Source organism: Lipophrys pholis (assembly GCF_963383615.2).
Source record: "Lipophrys pholis genome assembly, chromosome: 10".
Classification (NCBI taxonomy): Eukaryota; Metazoa; Chordata; class Actinopteri; order Blenniiformes; family Blenniidae; genus Lipophrys; species Lipophrys pholis.
This window is the reverse complement of record NC_137640.1, coordinates 14,729,223-14,742,385: the sequence shown is the minus strand read 5'-3', so window position 1 is coordinate 14,742,385 and position 13,163 is coordinate 14,729,223. Positions and strand designations below refer to the sequence as shown.

Sequence of the window (13,163 nt, the reverse complement as noted above, 5' to 3'; positions counted from 1 at the left end):
GTCCCCATGAGTAGACAGTACGGTATATTTTTAAAGTTGCCTATAACACATGGGGTCAGATGTTTTGAAATGTCTTAAAGGCACCTATGTTTGTTGTGATAATTGATTTTTCTGAAGATTTCAAGCAAGCAGTATATGTAAAGCTACACACCAGGGCAATGTGGACCCTTTTTTAACTAGTATAAGACAAAATGATTTTATTCTATTTTTTTAGACGTACGTTATCTGGAGAGGCTTTAACCTAAATCCTAGTCATGTTTTCCAGATCGAAATGAGAGTCCAACAAAATGGGAAGATACCAAGGATGCAGTGGTATCCTCAGCAACATGATGAGAAAAAGGTAAACTACATAGTAAAAGTTTTGAATTGATTAAAGAAACATTTAGTACAAACAACTAGCTTGCTCATGAAATGTGAAATACTTTATGTTCCCACCAGATTAAATACACAGACCTGGATGTGGTCCAGCTAAGGTTTCTGCGGTTACACAGCCACGCGTCTTTCCAGCATATTACACTGTACTGTGCGGCAAACCTGTCCAGTACTGCTGCCTCTGTGGATTTATCCAGTGTGATTATCCACCTGCTGGGAGACTCGGGCAAAGAAATTGATTCACACTTTATCACAATATCCCACAATGCTTGTGAGGTAAGGCCAAAGGGTTTCTGTTTCTGTCAAAAAACACATTATTTACAAAAATAGTCGCTGAAATTTGCTAACATATGTGCTAATAATTCCTAATGTTCAGTGACACATTCTGCATGTGAGATTGCTAATCCTGCACCAAAACATACACAAAGGGAGTTTTGTGGCCGTCTCCTCTGCACTGACAGCATCACCAGATCAAACTGGTTTGCGGGTGTAACGCACATACAGCTGGCTCAACCCAAAACATACTCTTTCACTTACATGTGTTTTTTGTAAAAAAAAAACAAAAAACATAATTAATCTAGCAAATGTAACCTTAACCTCATTTCATGTGGTTTTTAATGACAGTAAATCAACATTAAGAACCAGCAATGACACCTAATGTCACCAGGTAATCTAATGTGTGAAATACATTCAAAGATTAGAGATTGTTTCCACACATTGCCAAATGAAGCCATAAAAATTGTTAAATGACTATCACATTCTCTGAACCCAGGAAGGACAGGCTCAGCATGATCTCCTGAACTCTAAAGGGTTTACATTACTTTAAGTATTGTGCAATGTTGTCTTGTGCAATACGACAATGTCATTGTCAGGCGCAATCTTACTTTTACTTTTACACTGTGCATCTATAGATTCTCCCATATTAATTGCTGCTTTTTAATATACTTGCTGTCTTTTTAATTTATTGTTGAACATAATCCGCTGTTTTACATGTCCGACACTTATATGGCCACTCGTGCCTTTACTGCCTCTGCAGCAGCTACTCATACTGCTACTGGAAGCAGGTTTGCAAACGTACATAATCTCCTGCTTTTGGTGTTTTTCTTTCTTTTGCTCTTTTTTAATGTGCCGATCTTCGCCCACCTAATTGCACCTCAGAGTTTTTTTCTGATTCTGATTCTGATTCTGATTCTGATTCTGATTCCTCTCTGTCATCATTTCCCAGGTGAGTGTGCAGGTGAAGGTTCGGGGAAGCACAGAGTTACATCGAGGTGACATGGAGTTCCTTCCAGTCAGAGATGTGGCTGTAGACATGTTTGTTGTGTTCCCTCATCTCTCTGAAATTTCTGTAATTTTAGGACCCATCTGCTTCTTGTGACTGATCAGTTGTGTGTAAGGAGGTTTTGTAAATATGACTGGAAATTAATACTTTTGTTAGAATGAGTGGAGTTGACTCAGTCTTGTACTTTGTTGTATATTTATTTAAATGTTGTCATGTACACCCTTTTATAATTTGTGCTGATGCCATTGTAATCACGAACGATCAAATCAATTTGTCTTGTGACTCATGTTAGGAGTGACTGTTTTCAGTGTCTCCAATGGAAATATTCAACAATACTCAAAATAAAAGTAATTATCTTAAGCCTGTGAAATAAAATTGAGCGTTTTCTTTTAAATTTGCTGCGCCCGCCGTGCACCCTATAGTTCAGACATGTGCAACTGGTAGATCAAAGAATCCCCTCCCAGCCATAGCTTTAGGAGATCTTCAAATATTGGCAAATTAGAATTCAGGTTTTAATGTAAATATTTGCACTCTTTCATCTGTGATGATGTAGCAGTAGCAATAATTCAAACCGGATCATGTTAAAAGAATAATCATGTTCAGATGATATTATAGTTGTTTTTTATGTCTGACTCATGCTTTTTGTGCCTCAGCCAGTAACCATTTCTACATTAGACAGGTACCTGAACACTTGTATACATTTTGTCTGTGTGTCTACATGTCAGGGGCCAGAACGATAACTAAACTTTTACAAAAAGTTCTGTTTAATGTGAGCAAGGCTATGCTTCCCAAGAGTGATAAGAAATTAAACAAGAGCCTGTAGCAAAACTCTTAAATACATTTGTCATTTGTGTCATGTCTTGTCATGTCATGTGTGTTGCTGTTTTTTCTCTGACGCCATGCAGGATTGTCCGAAGCAAGCACGATGTGCCTTTTATGAAATACACGTCTGGAACATCTTTAGTTCCAGACGTTGGAGTTGGAGAACTGCAGGTCTGCAGTTCTCCAACTCACAAGCTCACTTATAATCCTGAGTTCTCTAACCATGTGCATCATCGACCACATGAAAAACTGTGATTATATGTATCTTCTGTTAGAATGACCTCTATTATAACATTTTCTAAGCTGGATGTTTTTTATGAAAGAATTATTGTGTCTTCAGTCTTAATTAATTTGTCACACCCAACTCATGAGACCTGTTGAAATTCAGTGTGCTCATTGTGACGTTTGAAAACTTGCTTAACTTGCAAAGAGATTCAAAAACTCCAGTTGAGCTCGATTTTTTTGAACATGGCAACACAGGAGTAGTGTGATGTGACTATGACTCAGTGTTAATTTCGTGTTTCGAGTGTTTCATGCATGATGTCTTCTCACTAAAATTTCTTTAACATTATGAATTTGGCATTGATATGTGTAGCTAGAGGCTTGAATAAATCCACCCATTCATTCATTTTATCCAAATGAAGGTCAAGAAGCATGTAATGTGGGTTGGGTGGGGGGGGGGGGGGGGGGATGCCAAAACAAGACAGAGCTGGTTAAAATGATCATACATACACTAGTCACATCTCATACAGAGGCACCAATTACCTTAACAGAGTGTGTGAAGATTCCAGAAAATATAGAATGAAAAAAACTAAAAACATGTATTCTCTACACAGGCCCTTTCAAGCAGGTTGAAACATTAATACAAAACTCAATACAAAAGAAGGTCCATGCCAAAAACGTGGCCCCCTGGAAAAATCTGCCTATTTTTTTCAAATCAAGAGTCAACAACCTTGATGAAACTTCGAGCTCCATCCAGGTTACAGAAAGGCTATTTGTGAATTTAATGAATAAGTGCTATCCACGACACCACTGTGCAGCTTAAGGGGGAGAGAAACTTCTTTATGAAGCTAAATAATAAACTACATGTTCAATCACCTGCAGTTGTCTTTTGTTTTTGTTTCCTTTAATAGCGTGTTGTTTTGTGATGTATTATTTTGGTGGACTAAGGACAATCAAATTTCGTGTCAGAGGGACGTCACGGGGAGGAGAGCCTTTGGGCCAATCAGCGGCCGCAGCCTTGCTCCTCATCATCATCATCATCACCTCCACCTCCATCCTCCTCCACATCTTCAGTGTTTACACAACAAGGGAGGCGAGCAGTTGCTCATATTGCGGAGGCTCCGTTGAATAGAAGGTTCAACCGGAGAGCAGCTGGCGACTGAAGGGAGTGAGTATCCAGAGGAGGGCGAATGTCTTGTTCCCTTCTTTCTCTCTTTCTCTCCGTGCTTCACTCAGTCAACCTGTTTCCTCCTCTAACGACCGTCGTCAACAAGTTGGCTAATCTGACCTGCTCCGGTCCTCCGTGCGCTGAACAGCCCGGCGACGGTTGTTCATGTCCGAGTCACACCACGGACGTCCTGGACGCCGACAGGGAGACGAGCGGGCGGCGTGTCGGCGCTGACAGAGCCGCTGTCTGTCACACCGGGGCCCCGGGACTCAGCTGACAGGAACTAATCTCTTCGCTCTCCCTGATCTAATTGTTTCGTGCCTCCGTCAAAATGCTCCAACCATTCATTCCCATGTGAGGTGGTGCGATGCAGACGTGCGGTGGATAACGTGATCTTAGGATCCTCTCCATTGTCTGTGCGCGTGTTTGTTTCACTTTTGGAAGAATAACTCGGTCCCCTTTGCCCCAGGCTGTTTGTTTAAATGAAGAATGAAGTATTCACTGACCGTGTCAATCGGTGTTGCTTTCACGTTCAGCTTCAGACAGAAACTCATCACACTTTTTCCGGCATTCTGAGGTCCATTGATCCCTCGTGTTTGAGTTGAAAAAGGTGAAAGGTTCGATTCGAAATTCAAGAGACGTGTGTCAGTGAATGACCACAACGAACTGGCTTTCTGTCAAAAGTCATTTCACCGATTTTAATGACTGCAAAAACAGTTGATTAGTTACAGGAATATGTGTACTTATTGTTTTAGCATTTGTTTAAGTAAATATTTGCTCACTTGTCATAACTAAATTCAGCCATTACATTCACCTCAGTTTCTACGCAAAAGTGTGGTTCCGCTGCAGCATATATGTGATGCTGCATTCATGTTTGACACGCATATCATTTGACTAAAGCAGTTCAAGTAGAAGCTGTCTAAACTGATTGGCGATCTCATTGAGGATCCATTGGTGCAATTTTCCAGATATTTCAATTAAAATAAATGTTTCTGACATATATTTTTTTTTAATTGGTGAAAACGGACTTGATGGCTGCAGAAAGATTGAACTTACGTGCTATTTCAGGATGGAAGGTGAGAATGGAGCTGTTCTCCGGATCCGCAGCCGAGCCATTCCTAAAATGCCAACCTTTAATGGTTTGGACTGCTCCATGAATGAAGGAGCGAGTCCTGGAAGCCACCACCAGGACACTGGAGACAATCTTGCCACCAGCAATGGTAAGAAATACCCCTCTGATCTGGAGCACCTTCATAAAAGCTCATCTGTTTTTCCACTTCCACCAAATTTCCTTGTAATTGATGAGAAATAAAGCCATATCATGTGATGAGTCACTCCTCTTTTGTGTTTCTCTTTTCTTTTTTTGCCTGTGGTACATTTAGGATGGAAAATCACAGGGTTGATGGCCAGGGTAGAGACTTCCTGATAGAAATGATTCTTATGCTCTGCAATACTAACCAAGAAAGCAGAACAACTCTGTCCTGAGAAAAGACTGACAAACACTGGTCTGACATGTGTACATCTGTGAATGAACAAAATAGATACTGAACACATAAGAGTTAAGAAATGATGATACATTCTCCTCCTCTTTAGTTGCAGTGTTGGGTTTAATGGGTTAATTTATTAATTTTTTGATGAAATATTTACCAAATGGTACATATACCACATCGTAGTTCTACTGAACCAGAGTGATCACACCTCGGCCGACTCTTAATCATTCAGGAGTATTCACTGGTCCGAGCTGTAAGAATACACTTACAAAGGAGCATGTTGACAATTTGCATTGTATCAGACCATATCATAACATTTGTTTCTCATCTTCAGGGAGAATTGAAGTAGAGCAGGTGATCAGCAAAAAGCTGCAACTCAGAAAGAAAGCAGAGGTTAGTAAGTCAGTATTTTTCTTGAGAAATGCCTCAAACGGTATGTTACAGGGGATAGGGGTGACTATTAGCTCATTTCATTACAGATTCTTCATCATGTAAAAAAGTACTTTTGTTTATACTTTGTGGACCTTTGGTACCAGCAGTTCCTCTCCTGGCTGCACCAATGGTTTGTGTTCAGATGTCCAATTCTTGTCTGAGATAGCAATAGCGATGCTTTTTTTTTTTTTTTTAAGCTCAAAACCAGGCTTAATGCTCAGCTTTGATATGACACGTTCACAAAATCCAAGAATGCTTACATCAACAAATCCATTGTCTTTGGAAATCTGAACAAAAAAAAACACAAAACCAAGGAATGGTCTGTATTTGTTGATTTCCTCTGGGTAACATGTTTATTATGTCATTTTGACAGCAATTAAAAATGTAGCCAAAGAAATACCATCGCTTTTGTCAAAAGTAGTGCAATTTTTTGCTCTGATAAACCAGGGGTCTCCAACCCCTGTCCTGCATGTTTTCGCTCTCTCCCTGCTTCAGCATACCTGAATCTAATGATGATGTCATCACCAAGGTTGTGGAAAAAGCCCAATAACGAGCTCCTCATTGCAATCAGGTGTGTTGCAGCTGGGAGAGAGCTAAAACATGGTGGACAGGGGCCCTCGGGGACCGAGGTTGGACACCCCTGTACAGACGAATCGGCAATAGCTTAGAAATTACTTTATTTATTGAGTCAATTTAGGTTTAGTAGAAGTTTTCTGTGAGAAGCAAATTGCCCCAATAACCCTCACAAATATTTACTTCTAGAACATTTTAGGAAGGCTTCAGCATGTGGTCTGATGCCCCAAAAAATATGAGAAAGCCAGTTGTATTAAAATAAAATGAAATTTAACAGAAATAAATATCTGTGCATTGCATTTTATTAAATTTTTTTATTTGGCTCATTGCCTGTTAAATCATGTCAGAGCAGCAAAAGTGAAACAGTTGTTAATGTTGAGATACGTTGACACTTCAAATGAACACACTGGGGCCAGGTGTCATACAACATTTTATAGCTCATAGAGACTTGGCAGGCATGAAAAACCTCTGGCTTTACAGAGCATTTAATAGTGTGGTAATTGTGATATTTGCCATTTGGAGGTTCGCTTTACGACTGGTGTTAACATGCATTTCAGATGATCCATTGACAGATGGTGAGCCCCGACTGTTTACACTTGTCTGTATCATGCGTTTGGGGCTAACCAGTTGAGTTTTGAATGTATTACTACCTCTATACGTCACTTCCACTAAATGGCCCGGTTGGGTTAACCCGGAGACTATATTTACATGATGTTTGTATAATTTGAATGAACACAGAGTTAACAACCTTCTCATGTTCTTTTCCTCTGCCGAGGCTCTGAAGAGCGACCTGATACGTCAGCTTGACAGTCAGGTCCTTGACTTAATGGACAGCCTCATTGAAGAGTCGGTCAGCCTGGAGCCTGCCCCTGTTCCTGCTGTCTTCTCACCACTATTGTCAGACAAGGAGAAAAACAAACTCAGGTTCTGCAGTTCAGTATCTCTTTTGTACCCAGCTAGATGTTAGAAAAAAAAAAATTTTTAAGAGTGGAAGCACATACTTTTAACATGTTCTCTTAATAATAGTTAAAGTCTTCACCCTGCATAAATAATGGACTGGTTGAATGATCTCTGATGTTTTGTTTGTCTGCAGGAATTTCCGACCTCCTCATGGCCAGGGAAAGCAATTTGTAAGTCGCAGGTCCCTCCTCGAGTAAGTAAACACTTTGAAGCTAACGTGTCAATATTTTATACAAATCACTCGCATGCGCTGTATTTGCTTTGTATTTTTCTTTTTAAATTATTCACCATTACGGTTTAACTTCCATTCGAAGATTGTGTGACGATGTTGGTACCATTGTACATACAGTTATGTCCTTTGTTTTGTTTTTTTGTCAGTGAGCTCTTCGAAGTGAACCACATCAGGACCATCTACCACATGTTTATTGCCCTGCTCATTCTATTTATCCTCAGCACACTTGTGGTCGATTTTATAGATGAAAGCAGGTAATAACTGACTGCTACAAGTCATCTTTTTTTAACTCTTCTGCCAAATACCAAGGAGTCAAGCAAGCGGACAAAGATCATTTATTGTCTCTTTCCTCCTCTGCTTTACTTAGGCTGGTGCTTGACTTCGACCTGCTGGTGTATGCATTTGGAAAGTTTCCTCTGGTGGTGTGCACATGGATCTGCATGTTCCTGTCTGCATTTGTAACTCCCTACACCTTATTCTACCTGTGGTCACAGAGCCAGTCCGCGTCCTATAGTCATCCCAGGTTGTACAGCATGCTCTTTGGCTCTGCATTCCTTCTTTATCAAGCCCTGGGTTTGGGATTCCTGCCTACATATGTGGTGGTGACCAACAATTTACCACCTGCATCCTGCTTCATCATCATCCTGGAACAGGTAGAGAAACCATATGGTTGATTTTTGAATTGTTCAGGATGATCACAATAACAGATGGAGAGTCCAATAATATAGCCGGCATGTTAATTATAAATGCACTGAACTCAATTAGAGGTTTCGAAGGTCTGTATGGGCCATCTTGTTATCCTGATTTGTTACTTTGTGTTGAGGATTGATTAACTTTCCAAAATAAAGACTGATTATAGCCTCAAATGCCAAATGGGAAAGACGATCTCTCTGTGTAGCAAAACATAAAACGATGTAAAAGACGTAACTCGACAGACCGGACAGGAGAAGAAAACATAAACAAAGGAAAAGTCTTCCTATTGGTTGAGCTTTCTGTAACATTGAGATCTTGTAGCCACAACGCTGAGCATATAACACTGAGCATAGAGAGATTTCAGATGTGAAACACTTCCTGCATCCGTGACCTTTAGTCCATCATAAAACTGTCTTTATATAGCACTGTTCATGAATACTTCATGGAAGGACTGTCTCAGGGATGGCAGGACAAAGCAGTAAAACAGGAAATGCAAGACAACAGTGGTGGGTGTGATTTCAAAGGCAAACTTGAGGGAACTGTCATAATTAAGAGAGAAAAAAGATACCTGAACAAGGTAAACTATTAAAATAACAAAAAAAAATTGTATAACTAATGTTAAAAAAAAAAAAAAAGATCAAAATGAACTTCAAATTACATGAAACATTAAGGTAAAATGAATGAATGAATGAGACAAAGAAAATTTAAAAATGAAAAGCTTAACAGCAAGATAAAACTAGTCAAGAAACTGATGTGAATCAAAATATATAAAGTTGCCAGGAAAAATAAGTATACATGGATAAAAAAAATGTTTGTTTTTTTTAATCAATAGGGAAATCAATATACTTTATGTTTTAAATGTCACAATACTAAGATCCTGAGACAGACTGTTCTCGTGTCTTGTAGTGTAAAAGCTGAGAGGAAACGTCACCAAAGGTCTTTGTTTACATCTGTTAACTAACAAGGCACCTGTCATAACGGTGAGCCTGTGGGTCATATATTCAGATGTAAGACCAGTGCTATGAGAAAAAAACCCACAGGTGATCAGTGCAGGAACTATTAATAGACTTATTTCATCTTGAGCTTACACAATTTACTTTACTAATACTCAAGGATAGGTTTATAGTTTTGTCACCTCTGTATCATATTTAAGTATCCTCTGATGTGTGCTTTAAAAATGTTCTCACCAGGACTGAAACAACGTATCTTCAGTCGGCTTTATATGTTGTTCGAATTTCAGGTACGTTTAATGATGAAAGCCCACTCCTTTGTCCGGGAAAATGTACCAAGAGTCCTGACCTGGGCCAAAACCAAAACCAGTATGCAACTTTACTACTTCAGGCAGCTCCTCTTTCTCTCTGTATTTCTGTTAAGTGGTCTCATCTATCATCCACAGGCCCCGGTCCAGTGGTCCCTCAGGTTCCTCAGTATCTCTACTTCTTGTTTGCACCCACACTTATTTACAGAGACAAATACCCAAGGTAAACACACCCTGTTGTGAACTGTCATGTCACATTCAATATTTTCGCCCGCAAAATCTTCCCACTTATTGACCCATATTAATTTGATTTATGTTAACTTGTTCACTCAATCCAGAAATCCAGTGATTAGATGGGGTTACGTGGCCACAAAGTTACTTCAGGTACCAGAGACTCTCACACTGTCAATGTGCTTGACTTATGGAAGTATGCAAGCAAAAGGTATTGACTCCTCTATCTGACTATCCCAACTCTTCCTGCCTCACAGGTACTTGGCTGTCTGTTTTATGCCTATTACGTCTTTGTGCGGCTGTGTATACCTCAGTTTCGAAGCGTCGGCCTGCAGCTCTTTGACCTGCGGGCCATGGTCCTCTGTGTCTTCAACTCCATCCTGCCAGGTAAGTTTCTGGGTGCTTTTCTAAACCTCTCGCCCTGGCTAGAGGTTTTATTTCTTCCTATTGGGAGATGGGCGATGTGTATCATTACTGATTTCGGACAAACTGTTGTCTTCTCTATGTTGTAGGAGTGTTGATCCTCTTTCTTGGATTTTTTGCCTTCCTTCACTGTTGGCTCAATGCTTTTGCTGAGATGCTTTGCTTTGCTGACAGGATGTTTTACAAGGTGCTGCTTTCACACTCGATATTGTAAAATAAATATAATTGTTGTTCTCAGTTGTATATAAATATGTTTGTTTTTTTTTGTTGCATGTCACAGGATTGGTGGAATTCAACATCCTACGCTAACTACTATCGCACATGGAATGTTGTGGTCCATGATTGGCTTTACTACTATGTGTACCGCGACTTCTTGCTGGTGAGTGTGTTAACATACTGCAGCTATTGTATTTTATCTGGGTTTTTTGTTTGTGTGTTTTGTTACCATTTTCTTACTTTTTTTTTTTCTTTTTTTTTACATTTCGCCTTACATTTCTGCTGTGTTACTTTTATGGGGGGAAAAAAATCATTGTTAAATTTTGCCTTTTGTTATTCCAGATATCTAATAAACGTTTCCGAGCAACCGCCATGCTGTTTGTGTTTACGATGTCTGCAGTGGTTCACGAGTACATTTTAGCCATTTGCTTTGGCTTCTTCTATCCTGTGCTCTTCTGCCTCTTCATGTGCTTTGGAAGTAAGCAAATACTCCACCCCTCATTTTACCGCCTTTGAATATGGCCAAAGGGACATGTGAACATGCAGATTATTTGCATTTGGCTTCACTCAAATAGTGAGATTGTTTTGTCTAGTTGGCTGATGGCTATACTTTTCTACAGTATTGTAATTGTACTTATCTCCTGTCCTTCCTCAGTGATGTTCAACTTCATTCTCCATGACCAGAGGAAAGGCCCCATATGGAACATAATTATGTGGACATCCCTGTTCTTGGGTCAGGGGGTCATTATCTGTCTTTACTCCCAAGAGTGGTATGCCCAGGCATACTGTCCTATGAAGGAGGTAACACCCCTTCGAGAACTCACTTGATTTATTTTATTACTAAGCATTTAGTAAAGTTACATAATCTTCTTCATACTGTGTTTTTGTTGCAGCCTTCCTTCCTTGAGTTGCTGACGCCTCGCTCCTGGAGCTGTCAGAGGGAGCCTAATATGAGACTCTGACCTACAGTGAGTTTTTCAGGAGAAGGACCAGCAGTCAATAGGATGATCTAGACCAGCTCTTGATTTTCTGCCATAGCATCTGTTCAATTGTTTGTTTTAATTTATTGCACTACATTTATGAGTTTTGTGGAAGAATGTATTAAGGATACTCAGCCAGAATGCCAAGAAAAAAGAAAAAAAAAAGCAAAGTCACTGATGCCTTATCTATTTTATGTTAAAGGCAACCCAACAACAAAACTACTGGTTCACATAAAGGTCTTTGCACTTTTTAATGTGATCTGTGTATCCCTTTTCCTTATGCCTTAATCGACTGTGAAACCACTCCTTATCCCAATATGACAGTCGCAATAATGACATGGCAGCTGGATACAAACACGACACCATCACAAATGTTGTTTACTTATGCAGTAGTGGTTAATATTTAACATCTGCAGTTCCTCCTCTGCCACAAAGAACATTTGGTATATTCACTGCAGAGACTTGTATAGTCATAGTTCTTTTCTCTGCGAATGGGATTCAACTTGAAAATGACAACTGTTTGGTGTTTTGTTCAAATCTCAGCTTCAGTGATCTCTGCAGTATAACTCCGGGAATGCAATCATTCTCTTTGAAGGGGAGAAAAATGCCAATGTTTGACACCGTGACATAGTAAGTTGTTGTTTTTGTAGGATGTCAAAGTGTCAAACACAAAGCACACTATCATGATACACTTGAATTGTATATTTCCCAAATGTAATGTTTGATTCCTTTGATCCTTTTTGGAGTGGCCACCCATTGGGAAGACACATTTGCACTGGATGCATTATCACTGACTTAATGCTACTGTTTTGAATGTATACCTAACATTGTAGAGAAAGTGTCTGGTCATGAAGAAAATATATGGTAAATATATTTCTAAGCTTACAAATGTTGTGAGAGTTGTGTGCAGTGCTGTCAGTCACATCACTGCAGAATAACTACTCCTGTAATACTTGCAGCGGGCTGTAAAGGAAAAGAAAAGCAATGATACTTGTTTAACATTAAGGGCTACTTGTTAGTATTTTCTGATAGTGGATGCTGAGTGATTCCCATCTCAGATCAAGGTATTAATTTAGGTGTTACTGCTTCTGGTCCTTGTTTATTTCAGGTTGTGGAATGTATATTATTACCAATGTCTGCTTATTTGAATTAACTGTTAGTGCTATTGTATCACAAGACGTACCATACAAGCACAAACCAGCAAGGGCCAACTTTGCACGCCTATACAACTCGATGGCCACAAGGTGGCAGCGTATTAAAGCTTTTCAGTTCCATCCTTCCTTTGCCATCAGGAGGATTTCTGAGATCACAGTACAAATCTGCAGGTACCAGAAAATCATTGTCTTAATATATGCGCGTTATAATGGATATGTTGGAAGTCTGAGCTCACTTGTATTCAACAGTTTACTTTTCATTATTATGTTATGTCTGTTGAAAATATTATTTATAATCATTAAGTGCCAAGTTGTAGAAATGCCATTTGTTTGGATATTAAACTTTTGGGAGCAGAACTGAGCCTACTCATTGGTATTCATTGTTGTCTTTCTCTGGCGTTGAATTGCTTTTTGTGTGTGGGAACAATTTAATGAATCAGTCAATGCTAAATCCATGTTGATCTGATTATACACGTTTTATTACTAGTGTTAACATCTCTTAAGGGATTAAAGAACGTTTGCAATAATGTGGTCAATAAATGTATTCCTAAATTGTAAATTAGTCTTACATACACACCTTCTACTAAGGCCTTTTGGGTAGCACAAGATCATAATATTTCCACATCTCTTCAGCTCACAGCATTCAGGATCCAAG

The 13,163-nt window shown here is 39.4% G+C and overlaps 1 protein-coding gene across 3 annotated transcripts; it reads left to right on the top strand.

Moving 5' to 3' along the window:
* Nucleotides 1–3,762: 3,762 nt before the first annotated feature.
* Nucleotides 3,763–12,873, top strand: soat1 (sterol O-acyltransferase 1). Of its 3 annotated transcripts, XM_080472730.1 has the most exons (16): nt 3,763–3,866; nt 4,935–5,086; nt 5,691–5,749; nt 7,137–7,285; nt 7,455–7,514; nt 7,700–7,807; nt 7,921–8,206; nt 9,487–9,565; nt 9,643–9,727; nt 9,843–9,888; nt 9,993–10,122; nt 10,248–10,345; nt 10,439–10,537; nt 10,717–10,852; nt 11,030–11,175; nt 11,268–12,873. In XM_080472730.1, exons 2-16 carry the CDS (start codon nt 4,936–4,938, stop codon nt 11,334–11,336), a joined length of 1,701 nt encoding a protein of 566 aa, XP_080328856.1. In that variant the 5' UTR covers nt 3,763–3,866; nt 4,935; the 3' UTR covers nt 11,337–12,873. The 3 variants fall into 3 exon arrangements, with proteins under 3 accessions (XP_080328856.1, XP_080328858.1, XP_080328857.1); XM_080472731.1 differs by lacking the exon at nt 5,691–5,749 and having other exon boundaries at nt 3,778–3,866; XM_080472732.1 differs by lacking the exons at nt 9,993–10,122; nt 10,248–10,345.
* Nucleotides 12,874–13,163: the final 290 nt, after the last annotated feature.